Source organism: Eubalaena glacialis, chromosome 3 (assembly GCF_028564815.1).
Source record: "Eubalaena glacialis isolate mEubGla1 chromosome 3, mEubGla1.1.hap2.+ XY, whole genome shotgun sequence".
In the NCBI taxonomy this organism is placed as follows: Eukaryota; Metazoa; Chordata; class Mammalia; order Artiodactyla; family Balaenidae; genus Eubalaena; species Eubalaena glacialis.
Genome location: NC_083718.1, coordinates 65,267,459 through 65,291,252, shown reverse-complemented (window position 1 = coordinate 65,291,252; position 23,794 = coordinate 65,267,459). Strand labels below are relative to the sequence as shown.

The 23,794-nt window shown below is 39.5% G+C and overlaps 1 protein-coding gene across 1 annotated transcript in view; it reads right to left on the bottom strand.

The window, feature by feature from the left end:
• ADCY10 (adenylate cyclase 10) overlaps positions 1-12,328 on the bottom strand; it is an 87,934-nt gene extending 75,606 nt beyond the window's left edge. Inside the window, exons 1-7 of the mRNA XM_061185760.1 lie at positions 12,178-12,328; positions 11,388-11,492; positions 10,114-10,152; positions 9,770-9,913; positions 6,673-6,878; positions 4,517-4,613; positions 947-1,035 (exon numbers count right to left, since the gene is read on the bottom strand). Of these exons, the coding sequence (XP_061041743.1) occupies positions 947-1,035; positions 4,517-4,613; positions 6,673-6,878; positions 9,770-9,913; positions 10,114-10,152; positions 11,388-11,492; positions 12,178-12,328 (831 nt within the window). The remainder of the gene's footprint in view (positions 1-946; positions 1,036-4,516; positions 4,614-6,672; positions 6,879-9,769; positions 9,914-10,113; positions 10,153-11,387; positions 11,493-12,177) is intronic.
• Between the last annotated feature and the right edge of the window lie 11,466 nt (positions 12,329-23,794).

Here is a 23,794-nt window from a genome sequence, read left to right as displayed (position 1 = left end):
GTATAGCCTGTGCAAAAAATGTAGGGTTCAGAGAGAACAGGGTTCAAATCCTAGCCACATTTCCTACTTTACAACCTCAGGAAAGTTCATGGTATCCTTCTGGGTCTCAGTTTTCTCACATATAAGGGATAAAGATATCTGCCAAGGATTGTGAAGAATAAATATATGAAAGGGTAGAGGGACTTCCCTGCTGGTGCAGTGGATAGGACTCCGAGCTCCCAACGCAGGGGGCCTGGGTTCAATCCCTGGTCAGGGAATTAGATCCCACGTGCATGCTGCAACTAAGAGTTCGCCTGCCACAACTAAGACCCGGTGCAACCAAAAAAATAAATATTAAAAAAAAAAAAGGTGAACCACTTGGCTATAAATGTAGTTCAGATATATGTAGGCTATAAAAAAAAAAAGAAAGAAAGAAAGAGTAGAGTATCTGGCATATGGTGAGTGCTCAGAAACAGTTATAATTTGCACAGATTAATGCATTTGAGAGAACCTAGATCTAAGCAAATGCAAAGGGAAAACTTTGGGGGCTGGAGGTAGTTCTGAGAGTTCTAATTATCTGTATTAACTTTCAAAGCTTAAGATCCAATTCAAGTGACTTAAGAGAAACAGTATCATTCACTTGATGTCTTTCTGCTATGTGGCCTATAGAAAGGGTAACCATATGTTCTTATATGCTTGGGACAGTTTCAGTTTGCCCAGTTGTGTAAGGCAACACAGTCCTAGTTTATGCCTGTTGTCACAGTGTAATTATGAATAATGCCCCTTTAACTCTTAAAAGTATCCTGATGTGAACAATAAACTTTTCAGTCACCTAGACATGGAGAATGTCAGCCCCACCTCTTTTTACTTCAATGAAACATTTTACAAGCTACTGATTTTCTTGATCTTAACAGCTGTCCAAGATCCCTGACACCCCAAAAGCCAATAAATTAAAACATGAAAATACCTGTTTCAATATGCTTTCCATCACATACTTTTGTAGGGACAACTCCAGTTCAGGATCGGACTCCAGCATGCAAGCAAGCCTCAGGAGGTCTAAGAGGGCAGAAGGAGGGGCAGGCTCAGAAAGGGAAGCTTGGCTCTGCAGTGCTAGAGAGAGGCACCTCCCAGTCCCCATTCCCTTGGGCAGTGGTCTTCACTGTTCAGTCAGGACACTCTGGGCTACCTAGTGGCCAAATAGGGTCAAGGGAAATCCAGTGAGAAGTTCTCAGAAATTGCGGGTTTCCCAAAATTCAGTTGTGTGTAGCTCAAAACCCTGTTCTAATTGTCATCACGCTTCAGAACTTAAGGAGACTTTCACCTCCATACCTGAGCTAAAAGTCTTGCCACAGGTGAAGGGAATGGAGAGATGAGGGAATGCCAATGGAGGACAATGGTGACAGAATGTAGGGGATGACAGAGTTGAAAGCGCAGCACAAGTAAGATTCAGGACACTGGCTTCTGATCTCAGGTTTGATACCAACTCACTGTGTGACTCTGGACAAGTCGTTTCACTGCCCTGGTTGACTCCTACTTCCTTGTCCAGGGAAAAAAAAGCACTGGGGTTTCATTATCTCTATGATTCTCGTTACTATAATGGTTGATAGTCCCATACTCTAAAATAGACTGATAGGAGGTGGTAAGAATGAGCTTGAAGAAATCAAAAAATGAGGGAGAAAGAAAGGATGATAGGCTTTTAGCAGGGAATAAAATAATGATAATGTGAAAAAAAATAGTTGAAAAACAACAATGGAGTCTGAGAAGAAGAAAATTTAATTTTAAAGTCTTTATGGAATATATTCAAAACCTAGTATATTTAAAACACCATGCTAGGCACTGTGTGGGGAAAAAAAGTCATTAGGAAACTTGGACATTTTCCCTGGAGGCACTGACTCATGGACATTCAAGTATAATATTTTTAGAAAATTTAAATAGAAAAAAGGCCAAATGGGCTAAAAGATTTTAAAGACCAGAGAGATTCAGAGGAGGCAGGGGCCTAGACAAACTGGTTTAATCTGAAAAGGGTTCAAAGGAGAACTAGGAATTTTACTCAATCTTGAATGACTTATAGCTTTTTACTAGAAGGATTGAGGAGGGCATTCCTAGCAGAGGGAACCAAGTTGGTTAAAGTCAAGAATGAGCACAGTATGTTACTCTAGCCTGGCTGGAGCCCCATGTGAATATTGGAGATTAACAAGAAATGACACTAAATAGACTGTGGAAAAAGGCAAAGAGCTCAGGAAGAGAGCAGGAGTTGTAAAGGTCTAGACCATTACGGTGGCAATGGTTATGGAGACAAAACTTATAAAGAATTTGGCTGGTTTTTGTTTCTGGTACCTGAGACTAACTTTAAATCTTTGGGATTTCCCAGTTAATAGGATTGTCTCTGTTATTCACTGTGGGCCCTTTGGACCATACCTGAATTTATGCTAATGAGATGATTCAGGATAGGGGTCTATCTGGAAAGACCAATCATGTGATAAGAGGGTTGGGGCTTTGAGCCAGGTGATTAGAGCCTGACCTCCAGGACTTCTGAGGAGGGAATGGGGACTGGAGATTTAGTTCAATTGCAAGGCCAATGATTCAATCAACATGCCTACTTAATTAAACGCCAATAAAATCTCCAAACCCCCAAAAGCTTGGATGAGCTTCCCTGGTTGGTAATCGTACCTTGATGTGCAGGGAGAGTGATGTGTCCTGAGGATACAGAAGCTTCATGTTTGGGACTCTCCCAGACCTCACCCTATGTGTCTAGAGACAAATACAACACTGGTCTTCATTTGTATCCTTTACAATAATGCCATAATTATAAGCATAGCACTTTCCTGAGTTCTGTGAGTTATAGTGAATATTGAACTATAGTGAATTATTTATTGAACCTGAGAGCATTTTGGGAACCCTTGGATCTGTAGCCAATTGGTCAGAAGTGCAGGTGGCCTGGTGATCTCAGCGCTTGCAGCTGGTGTCTGAAATAAGGAGAGTCTTATGGAGGACTCCACCTATCTATGCTAACTCCAGGTAGTTAGCACCAGAATTGCATTGCAGTATTGCAGTGACCAAAATAAGGCCAGAAGAAGCTCTTTATTGAAGGCATCATTAAGATCTAGGAGTTGGGATGGGATACAATGCAAGGAGTGTCACCAGACTTCCTCCATCTTTGGAGCTTTTGGGTTCTTGGCCTTTCCTGGTCAATTTTCCTACAGTTCCCCTCAGTGTCCCTCCCACCCCATTACCTACTGCAGTTTTGTAAAATTACAGTCTACTATTTGTGATGTTCAAAATATTCAAGACCTACACATAAATGATGAGAAAGAAAAACGATTCAAAGATGTTTCTGAAGTTTCTAGTTTGGATGAAGAAACGGTTTTTAGGGAAAGATAAGTAGCATAGAATTTAGACAATGCTGAAATAAATTTCTAGGCCCAAGAAGATGGAGCTGTTCCCTGCCCAGGGTGCCATGTCAGCAAACCAAGACTTAGATAACATTTGTTTCCCTGTAAATGCTCCTCTTAACCAGAAATGCAATAATCTAGTCAGCCAATCCCCAAATGCCAAGCCAACTCTGGGCCTTCTCATCCCAAACAAGACTAACTATATGACCCCAGCCAATCAGATATTTTTTATTTGTCTCTTCCTTTATTCTTTATCCTATAAAAGCTTCTTGCCCTCCGCACCATTTTGCAGAAGACTGTCTACTTCATGAAGTGTTAAAGTTTGTTTTGTATCACCTAAATTGTCCTGCTTTCCTCACCCTAGTCCCAGCCCTGTGGAGTCATGGGGAAATCCAGCATAGATGAATGGTTCCACAAAAAGTGGGTGGAGAAGACCAGACAGTCAAGGACAGATCCCTGAAATCATCAACATTTAAGGAATAGAAAGGGCACTGAAAATGGGTAGTTTGAGGGGTAAAAGCAAAACTAGGAAAGAATATTCTTGAAAGCAAGGAAAGAGGAGAAGGTAGTATCCAGAAAAAGAGAGTAATCTAAAGCCAAGCACCCAGTATGAGGCCTGAAGAGAGGTCAGCTGGTTTGGTAGTTGATGGTTATTAGTGGCCTTGACATAAACAGTCTCAGTAGACAGGAGAAATGGACAGAAGCTAGATGGCAGGGGCTCAAGACTGACAAGTAGATGAACACATGCCCCCTCACCTCCGAGGTGCATGTAATCAATGCTTATTAGGTGAATAAATAAATGAGAGGATAGAAGAAGAGGCAGAGACATATAGATTACTATTCTGAGAAGTTTGGTGGTGAAGGTTAGAAGGGAAAAGTAGGGTTCATAGAAGTTTTATTTTTTTCTTTTATCATGGAAAAGACTTGCAAATGTTTGGACAATGAGAGAAGGAGTCATTGCCAAGGGAGAGGTAGAGGACCTGAGGAAGGTTGTGGGGAATGGGAAGGAGGTCCCTTTTGTGTGCTGCTGGGACTGGGAGCTGTACTGAGGAGGCCAATCACTTGTAATGGAGCCCCTGGCATTGGTATAAGACCCTACTGACCAATTGTAGAGGCAAGGGCTTTTGTCTATAGAAGGTACTTACTTTTGTGGTCACTAGAAGGATAATAATCCATGAAAGCCATACACTTTGTGAAAAATTCGTCAAAGTTAAAAGAAGGGGGTGGTTTTAAGAAATTAACCTAAATTGAAAAAAAAAAAAAAAAAAGAGAGAAGTTTTTGGTTACTCTGAGGGATGTCTGGTCCTTTGAATGTAATTTCTCAACAGAAAGGGCAGGGTGTATGCTTTTGAATATCCAGGACATGATAAACAGAGACAGGCATACTTAAACAATGAAGAGATTTATCTGCATGTGACTACATTAAAAATATCTCCGATTGGCCATTAAAATCTCAATCTTTGGTATATACACAGAGGGCCATTCCAAGGGGCTGACCTGTATATTTTTCCAGTCTTAGAACTTTCTTCTTCTTTTTCTTATTCTTTTATAATATTTTAATTCAAATAAAGCCTGGTTAAACTGTACATCATTTCTTTCTTACAAGCGTAAAAAGACAAAGGGTGCTAATGCCCCAAAAAGGTATCAGGAACAGCACCAGTAATAAGATTCATATCAAGATCATGAACCCCAAGATATGATACATGGAGAATGGCACAACCTCATTTCTGTGACATTCTTGCCCCCGCAAATGGATAACCTTAGTCCAATAATGAGAAACTATCAGGCAAAACCAGACAGAGGGACATACACTAAAATAACTGATTAATGCTCTTCTTACATGTCACGGTCATAAAAGACAAGGAAAAACTAAAAAACTGTTTTAGAGATTGCAGGAGGCTAAGTAAAAATAACAAAATGTGGTGTGAGATCACGGATAGAATCCTGGAACACTCCACCGAGGACTTCAGTGGGAAAACAGGTGAAATCCAAATAAGGCCTTTAATTAGTGAGTAGTATTGCACCGATGTTAATTTTCAGGTTTTGACTATTGCACTCTGGTTATGAAGAATGCTAACATTGGGAAAGCTGGGTAAGGGATATAGGGAAACACTCGTATTATTTTTGAACTTTCTTGTGAGTCTAAAATTAATTTAAAAATTAAAAACAATTTTTAAAGGTATAAGGAATGATTGAAGAAGATGGGGAATGGGGGGCATTGCTATCAGCCAGCTAGGTCATGCAGCTGGGATGTGTATTACTGGGAGAGTGAGTGGGGGAGGGCTGTGAGGGTTGTAGACTGATGCATACCTAGTACATTGTGTGTGGGGGGGTGAGGGGGCTCTCATCTTTGCCTGCAATTCCATGTGTTCACTATCTTTTCTTTCCATCTGCCAAGAAGTCTCATTCCTGGGTCATCTAGCAGCACAGCTCTGCCCCCTTTCTCTAATTGGCTATATCCCAAGGACAGTTCTGCTTATAGTTGGTCTTCAACTTAACTACAGTGCTTTCTACTAGGCAGGGCCACAGGAAAAGTCTCTTCCTTCACTAATCTTTGCTGCCCCTGCTCACTTCCAATCCTCACCCTCGGTGATTCCTCACCCTGAGTTAGGAGAGTGTTGAGTAGAGAACCTGAAGGCCAATGACAGCCATCAAAACTACAACCCTCTACTCCTAGGGAATAGCCAGGAGACTCTTCCTTTCATTAAGCAAGGGCACTAGTCCCCCCAAAGGCCTCCATACCCAAATTTCACATCCTTAGTTACCACGGAGAAGCCTGATCATTTCCTCTTGAACTCACCAGCCTTGGTTCCTCCCAGAGGAGGTGTTCTGGACCAATACTTTATTTATTTATTTATTTGGCTGTGTTGGGTCCTCGTTGCTACGCACAGGCTTTCCTCTAGTTGCAGGGAGTGGGGGCTACTCTTCATTGTGGTGCACGGGCTTCTCATTGAGGTGGCTTCTCTTGTTGCAGAGCACGGGCTCTAGGCGTCTGGGCTTCAGTAGTTGTGGCATGCAGGCTCAGTAGTTGTGGCTCACGGGCTTAGTTGCTCTGTGGCATGTGGGATCTTCCCGGACAAGGGCTCGAACCCGTGTCCCCTGCATTGGCAGGCGGATTCTTAACCACTGTGCCACCAGGGAAGTCCCTGGACCAATACTTTTTAATCTAACCCAGATTGATCCCATCCGAGTCTCCAGCCCGGAAGCTTCATGGAACCAGTGGCTTCCCAGTGGCTTTTCTGACAGGAGGCCCCCGGCACAGACTGGCAGAACTTTCTGCAAGTGACAGGATCACACCTACCTTAACTGCTCTCTGATCTGGAATCCTCTCAATTTCAATCATGCTCCGGTCACAGAGCTGCCAGCAGTTTGGTGATAGAATGACATCATTCATCTGCGCCATGTTCTGCGCCAGGCGCACGTCATCCACCGCCTGACCAATCACCAGAAAGTAGTTTCGATTTTCATCTCCAAAGACCAACATGGTGATGTGGCCGGCAGCCAGGCCTGGCAAGAAGGCAAGCAATGGATTTGCATGAGAAGTGGCTTAGTCCCCAGCAGTGTGGGTTCTTGGACAAATCAGAATCTTGAGCATCTCAGAGCAAAATCTAGTTTCTAAAATTTTACATGGAAATCAGAGCAGTCTATTCTGGGCCTGGCTCTTCCCAAACTCCTTTTCTCCCCAAGCTAGCAAGTTACCTACTTGTTTTCACCTTTCTATGACATTTAGCTCCCTAGATGGCCCTATCAGTCCCCAAAGTTATTTTATCTTTTCTTCAATTTATTTATACTTTGACTTATTTACACTTCTTATTTATACAGAGGACAGTTTTAATGATTTCTGTTTGGGAACAACTTGCATTTTATCAGAGATTGAGGCTCTAGCTGAAAAGAAGCACTTAGGGTGAAATTTCAGGCAACAGCCAGAGAAGAAAAGGTAGGGGAAAGGAACAGGCATTTTGACCGTCAAGTTCTATCCCAAGAATGTGTCCTCCAGTTGTTTTCAAGTTGGGAGCTGAAGGTTTTGGTACCAAAGCAACAGAAGAGAGAATGTTGTAAAATATGACATGTATACGAAATGTATGTTTACATGAACTGTAAGTGATACAGAGTTCTTTTAAATGACTATAATTAACATAATCAAAATTTGTTTTTTATCTTTGCTCTCTGCCATGCTGATTTGTCAACGCTGATTTCCCCTGATATATACATATGGTTTGTTTTCCCTCTGAAACATACTGATGCTTAGGCTCATTAAAAGAAAAGTTACTGCAATAGAAATAAAAACAAAAATAAACAAATGGGACCTAATCAAACTTACAAGCTTTTGCAAAGCAAAGGAAACCATAAAAACAAACAAACAAACAAACAAAAAACAGAAAAGACAACCTATGGAATGGGAGAAAATATTTGCAAATGATGTGACAGACTAGGGCTTAATCTCCAAAATATACAATCAGCTCATACAATTCAACAACAAAAAAACAAACAACCCAATTGAAAAATGGGGAGAAGACCTTAAGAGACATTTCTCCAAAGAAGACATACAGATGGCCAGTAGGCACATGAAAAGATGCTCAACATCACTAATTATTAGAAAAATGCAAATCAAAACTACAATGAGGTACTACCTCACACCAGTCAGAATGGCCATCATTAATAAGTCTACAAATAACAAATACTGGAGAAGGTGTGGAGAAAAGGGAACTCCTACACTGTTGGTGGGAATGTAAGTTGGTTCAGCCACTATGGAAAACACTGTGGAGGTTCCTCAGAAAACTAAAAATAGAATTACCATATGACCCAGCAATCCCACTCCTGGGCATATACCTGGACAAAACAATAATTCAAAAAGATACATGCACCCCTATATTCATAGCAGCACGATTCACAATAGCCAAAACATGGAAACAACCTAAATGCCCATCGACAGATGAATGGATAAAGAAGATGTGGTACATATATACAATGGAATACTACTCAGCCATAAAAAAGAACAAAATAATGCCATTTGCAGCAACATGGATGCAACTAGAGATTATCGTACTAGTGAAGTAAGTCAGAAAGAGAAAGACAATTACCATATGATATCACTTATATGTGGAATCTAAAATATGGCACAAATGAACCTATCTACAAAACAGAAACAGACTCATAGACATAGAGAACAGACTTGTGGTTGCCAAGGGAAGGACTGGGAGTTTGGGATTAGCAGATGCAAACTATTATATATAGGATGGATAAACAACAAGGTCCTACTGTATAGCACAGGGAACTATATTGAATATCCTGTGATAAACCATAATGGAAAAGCATGTAAAAAAAAGAATGTCTGTATGTGTATAAGTGATTCACTTTGCTGTACAGCAGAGACTGGCACAGCATTGTAAATTAACTATACTTCAATTAAAAAAATTTAAAAATAAATGAAATTAAATTAAAAAAAAAAAAAGGAAAGGTACTGGAACCATTTCACTTCTCTAACAGCCAATCAGCATACACATGAAGGGTCCCCATCATTTCCAAGAAGGATAATATGTCAAAACTCTCTAGGTGTTAACTTGGAAAAATAAGATTCAGTATTATAACAACTTTGATTACTTTTTCAACAGAAGATTTAACTAATTTGGAAATTCTGAATAACCTAAAGAAAACTGAGAAACAGTTAATTGGATAACCTCTGATCTTCTCATCATCTCTGATACTCGAGAATTACAAAGTTTACAAAGCTTAGTTAGGCAGAAGCTAACACCCACAGCAGCAGCTGTAACTCATCCTTTACACCTCTCAGAATCTCATTCCCCACCTGTGAAATAGATCCTTTGATGCCTGTACCTCAGGAGTGTGGTGAAGTGGAAATGACATAGTGTAATGTCTGCAACACAATTGGAAAAATGTGTGATTGTTATTGTATGTGTGAATTTAAGAAGCCCTCTATTAAGTGGAGCTGTGTCGCAGGTTGAACTTTTAAGCTTTTCTTGCACATGATTCTCATGAAGTGGGGGAGGACCAGTCTTACGACATTGCTGAATCTATGTAATCACAAGCTGCTCCCTGTTCAGCTTAATGATACATATTGTTGACAGAAGCAAGACCTAATCATAATAACAGCAATAGTAATGATAAAGACTATTTTGTGGAGTGGTGACTATGTGCCGGGTACTATACTAACCACTTAAATTTACTTTTTTGTAAGTCTATGAGGTAGATATTAGTTCTCTTAACTGGTAAGTGAGGGAACCAAAATTCACATTCTGGTTAACCTAATCCAAAGTTCAAGACAAGATGGTGGACCTGAGTCACAATGTTCTACTGTTTTCTCTTTAGGTGGGAGATGCCTCAGGAGTCAGGACCTATATCCAAATTGCTATAGCATCTCTTCTTTCTCAAGAGCTTACCTATCTTGACTCGGACATCCAGGCCTTCTTCAGACTCCTGGGTCTCAAACAATCCATGGATCTCCAGGCTACATTTAATTACCACCGTGATGATGTTTTTCAGTTGCCTCCGCTCCACCTTCCACAGGGCTAGCAGCGCATCACCTTGAAAAGGAAGACACACCAGAGGTCCTGCCCTGCCCTGGGGGTCAGTCTATTTTGTATGAAATCTGTACAGAATTACGCTTCAAACGTTTCTCCACCCGGTCTGCTGGCCACTGCTTTCTCTGAGATGCCTCCTTTGTCAGAGCACAGGCCCCTCGGCATTCCTTTCTTACCCCTGCTATGTCGGTAAGCCCCCATACCTGCAAATTTTAAGATGTCTCCTCCAAAAATCAACACTTCTGAGAAAAAAAAAAAGAAGGTAAAATCAAACTCTGGTTTATTTCTTTCTTTTAAATTATGTAAGTTTCAGGTGTACAGCATAACTTTGATTTCTTAAAGCTAATAAAAAGAATCTACTCTTCAATAATGGGATAGAAATAAGGTCAAGAGAAGAGCAATTCAGAGAATAGGTTTATACTAAAGGTGTCATCTCAGACAAGGCATTTAAACCCATTTGAGTCTGTTTCCTCAACTGCAGAATGAGAACAGTGAACTAGATTATGTACCTGCTCTGTTTTTGTGAATGGGAAAAGGTAGGAACGAAGACGGTGGGATTGCTGAGGAGGCTTAAGGACAGCTACCCTACTCCCATGATAATGGGACGTTCTTCACTGATCTATGTATGTTATGAGCAGGGGCTTGAGTGAGCGTGGGTGAGTACATGAGTGACGGGACTCCATAAGAACTGAAAATCAGAAAAAACCCACAACTATGGTCAACTTGGGTTTTGCTTATTACCAATTTGCATTTTGTTTATTTAGGCTTTCTGACATAAATGGACATTTTTCCTCTTATTCTGCATCATCGCTAATTTGTTGAGCACCGTTGTGCTGAGTGTAATGCAAAAAGGAATTAGACACACTTTCTGCTTTTAATGACAATCAAATTTTATCTAGTGGGTGATATTAAGATATTACTAGGGAACTCAGAGCCTGATAATAGACTAGACCTAAGGTTTACCTTAATAGAATAAATCCTTTTCTTCATGAATAGTTTGAATTAATAATGCAAACAAGTTGGTAGGCAGAGGTTGAAAAGGAGACCAAAGTTTCAGTCAGCTGGAGGTACTTCAGAATCCATTATTAGGACACAAATTACTGACAAGTTGATTATAAATCACTCATCTATTCATACTCTATTCTCTTAATGACTGTGTTTGAGTTATACTGATGCTAGCTTTTTGGAGTTATTGAATATAACTAAAAGAATTACTACTATAGTTCTTTTAAAAGTAGTCTCTAATTTAGTTTTGTAATTAATGCAAAACTAATCCCTCAAATAGTCTGTGTTAGTGAGGTTTGATGGCATTCCTTCATTTGTACTGTATTATATTTCAAAAAGACTGGTTTCATACACATTTCATGGGGACAGTGAAGAATGCTAAGCAACAGTACTTTATCAGGTTATAACCACCAAATACAGAAAAACAATGAATTGAAATATGCTTAAGCCAGAAACCTCTGGGGACACTTACTCTCCACTATTGCACTTATATAGTGGTTGAGGATCTCCACCAATTGCTCAGCCCCTCTGTCCATGTACATGGCTGTGCTGAACTTCTCAGTCATTGCAGTAAAACCTGTAACAAATGTGCAGCTAGTTTCCTTGGGTGCTGGGAGGAACCAAACAGAGTCAGGAGAAGAGGACCACACTGGTGAGCAGTGGGTCTCAGCTTTTAAGAACTGGCAGGGTTTCTCTTAAATGATCTATGTGGCTGGCCAAGTGTCAGATATTGGGCCTTCTCTATTTATTATTTTAGGGGTCAGGGAAAGGCACCAGATAACTCTTCCCTCCTAATTTCTCAACTTGTACAGGGATGACTGCAATTTCTTTAACTGGATATAGAACCTCCATTTCATGGTAATGAAGACTCATAAAATTCAGAGACTTCTGAAGAGGTGGCAAGTTTCCTGTTAAGCTGTAAACAACATCTGGAGAGGCCATTTCCTGAGGTCAATTTTGCCTGGGATGCTGTGGGGTGTGGGGGGTTGAGTCAGTTGGGACAGGGCCATTGGAGCCTGAAGTTCCAGGCCTGGGACGTGGACCTCTTAAAGATTTGCCCATTACTGGACATGCTGGGTAAAGGAAGAAGAAAGGGAGCCAGTCCACAGGTTATCCCTCCTCCCTCCAGTTTTCTCAGTAGGAATATTTGCAGTAACAGCACAAAAACTCGAAAATGCTCCCTCCGCTCTGCAGTAAGCTCTGCATGTGATTCCGATTCAAGCCTGTTGTTCCCCCACATTAAACATCCCTTTTGCACTTGCCTGAAATATCAACAAACATCAAGACTCCGTCAAAATAATCCACAGAAGGTCGCTCTGGAGAGAAATCTCCATAGACAATGAGGTCCGGTAAATGAGCTGCTATTCTGACGATGGCCCGATCCTGTGATTCATGTTCTCTTCGAGTGTTCATGTTAAGGCAGATGTTCAGGACTGTATGGTCACCACAGACAGTCCCCAGATAGACCTTCTGGAAAGCAAAGCTGAGAATGGAGGCAATCTGACTTACATTCATTCACTCACTTTCCTATTTCTTTCTTCCCTTTTGCTTTGTCTAACCTGTGGACTGCTTATTTAAGTGGTTGAGGTGATAATGGCTGAGTTGTTGACCATGCATTTGCGTGAAGGGGTGAGCCCTCAGGGTGCAAGTGCTGTGGTAGAGGGGCCAGTAGCACTAATCCCTCCGTCCAGGCCCCTTTTCCTTCTGTCCACATGTCCCCCCTTTCCCTCCCCCTCCCTTTTGGTCTCTCATCTTTTCTCTCTCCTTTTTGAAAATTAAAAGAGAAAGTGTAGACATGAGTTTATGTTTGTGAATATTTATATAAAGGTGAGTAGCAAAGTGGAGTATTATATATAAGAAAGAGATTAAGTGTTTTAAGGTATAGGAGTAAAGAAATAGAGGGAAAGAATTAAAAGGTGTGTGTGTGTGTAAGACTTTAAACCGTTAAGTGGGAGGAAATACTGAAATTTTAATGTGTTACCCAGTTAGCTTTGAGAAAACTAGGATTTCCTAAGGCGTTCATTTAGCTGCTGGGGCTGATGAAATGATCATGCCTGGATGTTGTAAAAATCATGCTCTACCACCCTGAACAGGAATAGCATACCCAGTATTTTCAGAGCAATTCAAGTTCTTGGAATAAGTGATACAGATACTAAGTGAATAAAAAACAAAAAAAAAAAAAAAGGAGGAACTGATACTCACCAACATGGAGGACCTGGTTAGTAATTTCAACCAAACATAGGTCATGTTGGGGTACATAAGAGTATTAGAAGGAAAAAGTGAGTTAACATATATCTTAGACTTCAGGAAAGCATTTTTTTTTTTTTAAATCAGGGAAAACATTAGTATATTAGTATATTTAACAAACAAAAAAAACAAACCTTAAAATGGATAGAAACCTCTAAAAATGGGTACTAAATATTAAGTATTAGATAATCCTGAAAAGGAAAAACCTTGGTAAATGCAAATGTTAAGAAGTGAACAAAAGGTAGAAGGAGAAGCATATAACTAAGGTTTAAAAAAAAAAAAAAAGAGTATCATTAAAACAGAGCATATGCTAGGAACAGTCAATAGATGACAAATACATCAAATAAAAAATTTCAGAGAGTGAATTTGATAAATGCTATATGAATTTATCAAGGAAGGGTGTGAAAAAAAAAAAAAAAGAAGGGTGTGAGAATGCCCAGAATGAGCTGAGACTTAGTAAAAATGATGAAGTTAAGAAAACCCAGAGGGACTTTTAGGTTTTATTGAAAGCAAGGTAATTAATAAAAAAGGAATAAGGACAAAGCTTAACTATGATGTACTACACAGCTCTTCTTTTGTTTCTGTCTTCTCCACTATGCAGAATTGAAAATATAACAAATATTGACAAGAAAGAGTTGAAGTCCAAGATAAGAAAGCAGTGATAAAACACCAGTCATTTAAATTCAAGTAGCCTTTCCCAGGTAACCTATATCCACTGAAATATGTGGAAAGAACTGACAGATGTAATGTCAGTAATCTCAAAGAATAATGGAGAATGAGAGAGAGGCTGGAAAACTAGAGACGGGTACATTCTCTTCTGAATTTCAAAAGATGAGCCTACATGTGGATTCCAGAAAACACCGTCTGGTAAACATGATGTATCGGTCAGTATAAGCTAGGTTTTGCTTCATTAACAAAAAAATCCAAAAATCTCAATGGCTTGAAATAGCCAATGCTTATTTCTTATTCATTTCCTGCTGGTGCTACATGTCCATTGTAGGTTGTCTGAGGCCCTACTCTATCGTTGCCTTCACTTTGGGACACAGGCTGGGACATTTTGGTTGTGGAGACAGTGGGAAAAGAGGATTTGATTGCAGACTCTTTCTTAAAGTGTTTTCCTAGAAGCGATATATTTCACTTCCACTCAAATGACATTGGCCAAAGCAAGTTATGCAACATATCTAATTTCACCTAAGTGGGAAAGTGCAATCCTACCATGTGTGCAGTGAGAGTGAGAGCTGGGATATTTGTGAGTTATCATACTTGATAATATGTGAGCACTTAATCAGTAACAGGTGATTAAAAGGAGTCAAAAGGGATTCAGAGCTGAGAACAAACTAGCCTTATTTCCTTTTTAGATTCTCAAAATCAAGAGAATGCTGTCGACAAAGTATATCTTGACTTTAACAAGGCATTTGGCCAAATTTCTCACATCTTTGTGGGTAACATACAAAATTATAGGAGTGATGAAAATATAGTTAGCTGGTTAACAATTCGACCTAAAGGATATTGATTTGTGTTCTAGTGTCCATTCAGAGGGAGCCTCCATGAGTGTGCTAGAGGACTCAGATAAAGACATAATTGGAAGGAGAGCTAATGTACTGAATGATAGAATCAGGATCTTAAAATATTTTAATTGACTGAGATAACAATGAAGTTTTGGAAGAATAAATGCACATAAGTGCTGTGCTTAGAATTTTAACAAAATCAAATGCATAAGCATGTGGTGTAAAAGACTAGATTTACTGCAAATCCAATGTTATCTTTTAAAAAACTTACTTATTGAAGCATAAGATATGCACAGAAAAATGCAAAATTCCTAAGTGGATAGCTTGATGAATTATTATAAAGTGAACAAATCCATGTTCTCTACTCATATCAAGAAAGAACAGGACTTCCCCGGTGGCGGGTTGAGAGTCCGCCTGCCAATGCAGGGGACATGGGTTGGAGCCCTGGTCTGGGAGGATCCCACATGCTGTGGAGCAACCGGGCCTATGCGCCACAGCTGCTGAGCCTGCGCTCTGGAGCCTGTGGGTCACAACTGCTGAGCCCGTGTGCCACGACTGCTGAGGCCTGCGCGGCTGGAGCCTGTGCTCCGCAATGGCGGAGGCCGCCGCGGTGAGAGGCCTGCACACGGCGGCGAAGAGTGACCCCTGCTCGCCGCAGCTGGAGAGGGCCTGCACACAGCAGCGAAGACCCAACGCAGCCAAAATTAATTAATTCATTAATTCATTAATTCATTCAAAAAACAAATAAGGAACATGACCAGCACTACAGAAGCCTGTTTCACATCTCCCACTCATTCCCCCCACATCTCCCCAAAGGTGACCTATCTCCTGATTTCTAGCACCATAGATCATTTTTACCTTATTTTTTAACTTTATATAAATGGAATCATATATACTTTCTTATTTTTTCTCAATTGTTTGTGATGTTTATCCATGTTGTTGTGTGTGTATCAGTACTCATTTATTTTCAGTGCTGTATGGTATTGCTTGATTATACACAAATTATTTATCCCTTCTACTACTGACCTATGGGTTGTTTCCAGTTTTAGGCTATTAGAAATAATGCTGCTAAGAACATTCTTGTACATGTGTTTTGGTAAACGCATGTATGCGTTTCACTTGGACATATACCTAGGAGTGGAATTGCTGGGTCAATTTACACCGTACAAGCAAGATGTGAGAGGTCAGAAGCTCCATATCCCAGCTAACATTTGCTATTGTCAGTCTTAAAATTTTGGTCATCTTGGTAGGTGAGTGGTGATATCTGTGGTTTTGTTTCCCTGGTGGTACTAATGAAATTAAGCACCTTTTCATATGTTTATTGGCCATTTGGATGTAATGCAAATCTTAAGGTAGTAAGCAGTGTTCATATCTGATTCGGAGTATTGGGTTTAGTTCTGCCCACTTTATTTGAAGTTCATGGACTATGGAATGTGAGGAATGATGGGAGAGATTGGAAACGTTGTCAGATGATGACATTTGGGTGAAAATGGTCATTGTCTTCTGGTATTTAAACTGAACTATGAAAGCTGTGGAGTAACCAGGAGATACATGTGCAAAGTCTAATGCAGACCCCTGAATTTAACAAAAGAATTCCCCTACTTTCTCCCTCAGGTAGGGATTGGATTTGGCTAAGCAAGAATAAACTTCATGGGAGGGCTGAAAAAAGAAAGGAAAGCTGGCGTTCTTTTTCCTCAGTGGAGGGAGCTACTCTATCAAAGAATAGGTGACCTTAAATAGTATAAGTTCTGTAGGAATGGATGCTCTGAACAGCCTTCCACAGATGGGCTGAGCGGCCAAGAACAGATAGGACTGAGCAGAACTGAGCAGGGTGTAGCTCTATTCCTCCCTCTTCTGCCCCTCTTCGTTGACTATCTCAACTTTGCTCTCTTTTGCTATCACTTGAAAGAGTGTCAGATTTAGCAAATAACAATATAGGACATCCAGTTAAATCTGAATTTTAAATAAACAGTGAATAATTTTTTAATATAAATATATCTCAAATATTGCATTTTATTTAGCAACCCTACTACCAGCCCCTTCGATCTTGGCAATACCCCATACTCCTCACATGCACAGTATGGAATGTTTTGCTTTAGTCTTAAAACTCACACTAAAACGGGTTAGATTTATTTATTGATTGATTGATTCAAAAGGATCAAGTGGGATCAATGGCTGGCAATGCCTGGGAGGCAAATTTAAACAATGTAAGGATGAACATTGGACCTGGGTAGTCTTAGGAAATATTGGATTTCCCTGTGAGGACTGCATGTCCATCTGCCTTCAAGGTTGTAGAGGTGATTCTCCTCTTTAGTGGAAAGATGAATTAGATGATTGCTAAGATTCCATTTTTATTGAAGTATAGTTGATTTACAATGTTTCAGGTGATTAAATAAGGTGATTTGAAGATTTAGACAGATTTTTCTAAGTTTACGATTACTAGGTAAGGAAAGTAGATGCATTTGGAGATTAAGATGACAAATACAGAAGGGAAACTAGAATAACAAAATTATTTGTTCATGGGCTGAAAAGGCAAAGACATCTAAGATGAACACCTCAGCTTTTCTCATGAACACCCATAAGAACACAATTGAAATTTTCTCTTTTAGAAGACTTAGTTTTCTGCTTTAAGTTCTGCAACATCAGAAAATGATTAGTGATATGGCATATACCACATTGTAATAATAATTTATTAAGACCTTTTTTTCAATAATCTTTTTTAAATTAATTAATTATCTATTTATTTTTGGTTGCGTTGGGTCTTCGTTGCTGTTCACGGGCTTTTTCTAGTTGCGGCGAGTGGTGGCTACTCTTTGTGGCAGTGCATGGGCTTCTCATTGTGGTGGTTTCTCTTGTTGCGGAGCACAGGTTCTAGGCGCACGGGCTTCAGTAGTTGTGACACGCAGTCTCAGTAGTTGTGGCGCACAGGCTTAGTTGGTCTGTGGCATGTGGGATCTTCCTGGACCAGGGCTTGAACCCATGTCCCCTGCTTTGGCAAGCGGATTCTTAACCACTGCACCACCAGGGAAGCCCTATTAAGACCTTTTTAATTTAAAGCATTTTACAGAGGTTGCCTCATTTAATCCTCAAAACAGCACTGTGAAGTAGGCCTCATCCCCATTTTATAGATACAGAAAATAAAGCTCAGATGAATTTGCCTTAGGTCACATAGCTGGAAAGCAAGCCCAGGTCTGTGGAATTTCGAAGTCCATATTCTTTCTACTATACCACGGTATACACCATTTGTATATGTTTTATGACACTTTGGGGATGTTTATGACCTAGAGAAAATATGTATTTAATTTTAGAGCACTTTCAAAGCATGTTGATGGTACCCTCATCAAATATTTGGCCAATTCAATCACAATCAAGAATAGAGCTTGAACAGAGAGCGGACACTCAGAAAGCATGAAAGCATCTAGGAATGAGGGTATCTGACAGAGTGAAAGAGCAAGGCCCCAAAGATATACCAACACAGATTTTCCTGAATGAAGGAGAGTGTGTGTCCAGTTTTATTCTGCTTAAAGAGAACTCAGCAGTACCCCCAAAGGCAAATGAAACTAAAGATCAATCAATTATATCCATTATTGTTTCTCTAAATATCTTTTCTAGAAACTTCTAATAGATTTCAGTTTTCATCCCATTTTTCATCAATATGTAAAGTCAGGTTTTACAAGAATCCAAAGGAGATACTCTAAACATAAAGGGATAATGTTATCTGTCACAAAAGCTTGCCAGACCACTCTAGCCAAGGCAATTTTTCCTCTGAGCTATTAGGGCACTTAGTGTTTGTAAACTTAAGTGCTTTATTATCTATTTAAAAATCCTTGATTACCTATTGATCTGTTTATGGCTTCTCTGAATTGAGGCTTCTCTGAATTGAAGCTTCTCTGTGTTAGAGATCACATTCTACATATATGTTCGTTTCCTCCATAGTATCTTTCTAGAGCCCCTTCACATGGTAGGCATTTGCTATTTGATGACTGATAAGAAGGATATTATGTGAGAAGATGCAGAAGATAAGTAGACAGTAAGCTAAAAAAATAGAGCATCTAGGATAAATAGGATGAGGTAACATTGAAACCTTCAAGCTTCTAACCTCACTTAAATGACTGACACAGATATATACAAGGTGGACCTCCATTCCTAGCCCAAGGCCTTCCCACTTTCCTTAAGCTCCCAAACCTGTCTTCTTCCCCAAGGGTTGCCCTCATCTTTAGCTCTGCAACCATTCTTTCTACTCAGACTCCTACTGCCACATACCTCTTCTTTCTTCAAGGCTGAGGAAAAGTCAGAGCCTAGATTAGGGCCTAGATCTTTCAGGAGTGCAGAAAACAGGAAAGGGGCCTGGATGACATTATTCAGAAGACAGCAGAAGTGCCATGTCTGTCTATAGCTGACACATAAAATGACAGTTTTGTCTAAAAACCGTTTTCCTGGCCACAACCTCATCAGAAGCTCATTGTTTCATGGGCACTGACTATGCTTCTGATTGGCTGGCACTGCCCTCCCCTCCCCCACCAGCCCCAGTGGCCTGTTGCTCACGCAAGGACTGTTTCAGGTTCTCTAGACTGGATATCTGGGGCAAGGGTCAGGGGGACTGATATGACCCCAGAGTAGTTTTCACAACTCTTTCCCTATGTGGCGGGTGGTTGAAATTAGGCAATAGTTGGTAGGTGATTATCGTAAAGACAAGTATCTCCTGAGTAAACACCCAATTTTGGTCAATAATGATTGTGACTTTTACCAGGACTATGAAATTTACGTTACAATACTTCTCTTCAGAGGTTTTTGTGAGGTAAAATTTTGACCTGTCCTTTCTGACTGGGCAAGCCCATACTTCTACTCAAATTCACCCCACAGATAACTTGCAATACAATGTGGCACTGGATTTGAGTTTCTTCATCCCATGGACACTGGCAAAATGTGTTTTAAGAGGGCGGCATATTTTCTAACAGCTTAAATCAATTTTGTATGTATATCATATGTATATCACAATGACAATTAATATTTAGTGACACATTTGTAAAACCTGAATTTTAAAAACTTGAGCTGAAAAACAAGCAAACATTTTCAAACAAAGCCCAGCCCTATAATTAAGTTTACTGTGTATTTCAAAATGTTGAAAAACACAGTTTTCTTAAGGGAGGAGAAAAAGAAGCTCATTTAATTATGTTTGCTGAGTGAATTTTCTGGCATTGTGGAAACCGGTCTTAACATAGTTATAGTCATACCTCATACAATTAAACAGACTCCTTAGGGAGAAAGCCAGTCTTAATAAATACAAGTACTTTCTAGCTCTGTTTCATTATATAAACAAGCTCCAGTAGAAACTGTTCTGTTTTACAGAGAGGAATCTAGGCTTTGAGGTCAATCCTTGTTTCGATTCAACCTTTCACCATCATTATAACAACTTAAAAAAACAATCTGTTTACTATGGAGAAACAACAGTATTGATGTACTTTGGATCAATTTTTTTTTTGAAATGAATGCCAAACCACAAAACAGATTAGGTTAAGAATTTATCTCTTACTGAGCCTCTCTACCCCACCTCTGGCCTTCCACCCCAAAGCAGCTTGTTTTCTGCTTTAACCTGTGAAAGCCTCAAGAATTCCAACAGTTAGGACCTCAGAAGGTGTGCAAATAGGTTAACACATTATATCCTTTGGGCAGCTAAATTAAAACTCCTTTGTTTAAGAAAGTACTTTTCAGGTCTGTCTTCAATTAATAAGCTTCCCGAGGAGATTGGTTCAAGATGGCGGAGTAGAAGGATGTGCACTCATTCCCTCTTGCGAGAGCAATGGAATCACAACTAACTGCTAAACAAACATCGACAGAAAGACACTGGAACTCACCAAAAAAGATACCCCACATCCAAAGACAAAGGAGAAGCTGCAATGAGACAGTAGGAGGGGCGCAATCGCAATAAAATCAAACAAGACAAGGATATCCACTCTTGCCACTATTATTCAACATAGTTTTGGAAGCTCTAGCCACGGCAATCAGAGAAGAAAAAGAAATAAAAGGAATACAAGTTGGAAAAGAAGTAAAACTGTCACTGTTGGCAGATGACATGTTACTATACATAGATAATCCTAAAGATGACACCAGAAAACTACTAGAGCTAATCAATGAATTTGGCAAAGTTGCAGGATACAAAATTAATGCACAGAAATCTCTTGCATTCCTATACACCAACAATGAAAGATCAGAAAGAGAAATTAAGGAAACAATCCCATTCACCATTGCAACAAAAAGAATAAAATACCTAGGAATAAACCTACCTAAGGAGGTAAAAAACCCGTGTATTCAGAAAACTATAAGACATTGATGAAAGAAATCAAAGATGACACAAACAGATGGAGAGATATACCATGTTCTTGGATTGGAAGAATCAATATTGTGAAAATGACTATATTACCCAAAGCAATCTACAGATTCAATGCAATCCCTATCAAATTACCAATGGCATTTTTTATAGAACTAGAACAAAAAAAATCTTAAAATTTGTATGGAGACACAAAAGACCCCAAATAGCCAAAGCAATCTTGAGGGAAAAAAATGGAGCTGGAGGAATCAGACTCCCTGACTTCAGACTATACTATAAAGCTACAGTAATCAAGACAATATGGTACTGGCACAAAAACATAGATCAAAGGAACAGGATAGAAAGCCCAGAGATAAACTCATGCACCTATGGTCAACTAATCTATGACAAAGGAGGCAAGGATATACCATGGAGAAAAGACAGTCTCTTCAATAAGTGGTGCTGGGAAAACTGGACAGCTATATGGAAAAGAATGAAATTAGAACACTACCTCACACCATACACAAAAATAAATTCCAAATCAATTAAAGACCTAAATGTAAGACTGGACACTATAAAGCTCTTAGAGGAAAATATAGGAAGAACACTCTTTGACATAAATCACAGCAAGATCTTTTTTGATCTACCTCCTAGAGTAATGGAAATAAAAACAAAAATAAACAAATGGGACCTAATGAAACTTAAAAGCTTTTGCACAGCAAAGGAAACCATAAACAAGACGAAAAGACAACCCTCAGAATGGGAGAAAATATTTGCAAACAAATCAATGGACAAACCTCCAAAATATATAAACAGCTCATGCAGCGGAATATTTAAAAAAAACAAACAACCCAATCAAAAAATGGGCAGAAGACCTAAATAGACATTTCTCCAAAGGAGACATACAGATGGCCAAGAGGCACATGAAAAGCTGCTCAACATCACTAGTTATTAGAGAAATGCAAATCAAAACTACAATGAGGTGTCAGCTCACACCAGTTAGAATGGGCATCATCAGAAAATCTACAAGCAACAAATGCTGGAGAGGGTGTGGAGAAAAGAAGTAAAAAAAGAAAAGACACTTTGCACTCTTGACCTCTTGCACTGTTGGTGGGTATGTAAATTGATACAGAAAAGACCTCTTGCACTGTTGGTGGGTATGTAAATTGATACAGCCACTATGGAGAACAGTATGGAGGTTCCTTAAAAAACTAAAAATAGAATTACCATGTGACCCAGCAATCCCACTACTGGGCATATACCCAGAGAAAACCATAATTCAAAAAGACACATGCACCCCAATGGCCATTGCAGCACTATTTACGCTACCCAGTCATGAAGTAACCTAAATGCCCATCGACAGATAAACGGATAAAGAAGATGTGGTACATATATACAATGGAATATTACTCAGCCATAAAAAGGAACGAAATAGGGTCATTTGTAGAGACATGGATGGACCTAGAGATTGTCATACAGAGTGAAATAAGTCAGAAAGAGAAATACAAATATTATATGTTAATGCATACATGTGGAATCTAGAAAAATGGTACAGATGAACTCGCTTGCAAGGCAGAAATAGAGACACAGATGTAGAGGACAAATGTATGGACACCAAAGGGGGAAAGCGGGGGGAGGGATGAATTGGGAGATTGGGATTGACATATATGTACTAATATGTATAAAATAGATAACTAATAAGAACTTGCTGTATAAAGAAAAATAAAATTCAAAAAAAAAAACTTCCTATTTTCTGAAATTTTCTACATTTTATTTAACACCCATCATGCACCAGGCACTGTGTTAAAACATTACCTCGGATGAATGGATAAAGAAGATGTGGCACATATATACAATGGAATATTACTCAGCCATAAAAAGAAACGAAATGGAGTTATTTGTAGTGAGGTGGATGGAGTTAGAGTCTGTCATACAGAGTGAAGTAAGTCAGAAAGAGAAAAACAAATACAGTATGCTAACACATATATATGGAATCTAAGGGGAAAAAAAAAAAGGTCATGAAGAACCTAGTGGCAAGACGGGAATAAAGCCACAGACCTACTAGAGAATGGACTTGAGGATATGGGGAGGGGGAAGGGTAAGATGTGACAAAGAGAGAGAGTGGCATGGACATATATACACTACCAAACGTAAGGTGGATAGCTAGTGGGAAGCAACCGCATGGCACAGGGGGATCAGCTCTGTGCTTTGTGACCACCTGGAGGTGTGGGATAGGGAGGGCGGGAGGGAGGGAGATGCGGGAGGGAGGAGATGTGGGGACGTGTATGTGTAGCTGATTCACTTTGTTGTAAAGTGGAAGCTAACACACCACTGTAAAGCAATTATACTCCAATAAAGATGTTAAAAAAACAAAAAAACAAAAAAACATTACCTCGATTATCTTGACGACAATCCTATGAAGTAAGTACTATTATTTTCCCCATTTTACTCTTGAAAATACTAAAGCTCAGAAACAAACATTAACAAGGTCTCACAGTTAATATGTGGCAGAGTTGGGTTGAAACACAGGCCTATCAGACCTGGCCTTGAGAAAATGTACCTAATGAAGCGATCAATAAGGGTTTGTTAGAAAATTTTGATATAGAATTAAACTCAACTAGACTGACTGAGTGATTTTTACCACCGTGAAAGCTTCTTTTATGAAGTTTAGTAGCTACATTGATAGTAAGGACTTCTGGTATACAGTTGCTTCTTTCTAAGTTTTTGAGAGTAGTTATGAAACTGATCACTGGCAGCGAGAGTTTTCAATTGGATACATATTAGAATCTTTAATTTTTAAGATTTAATAGTGGGATG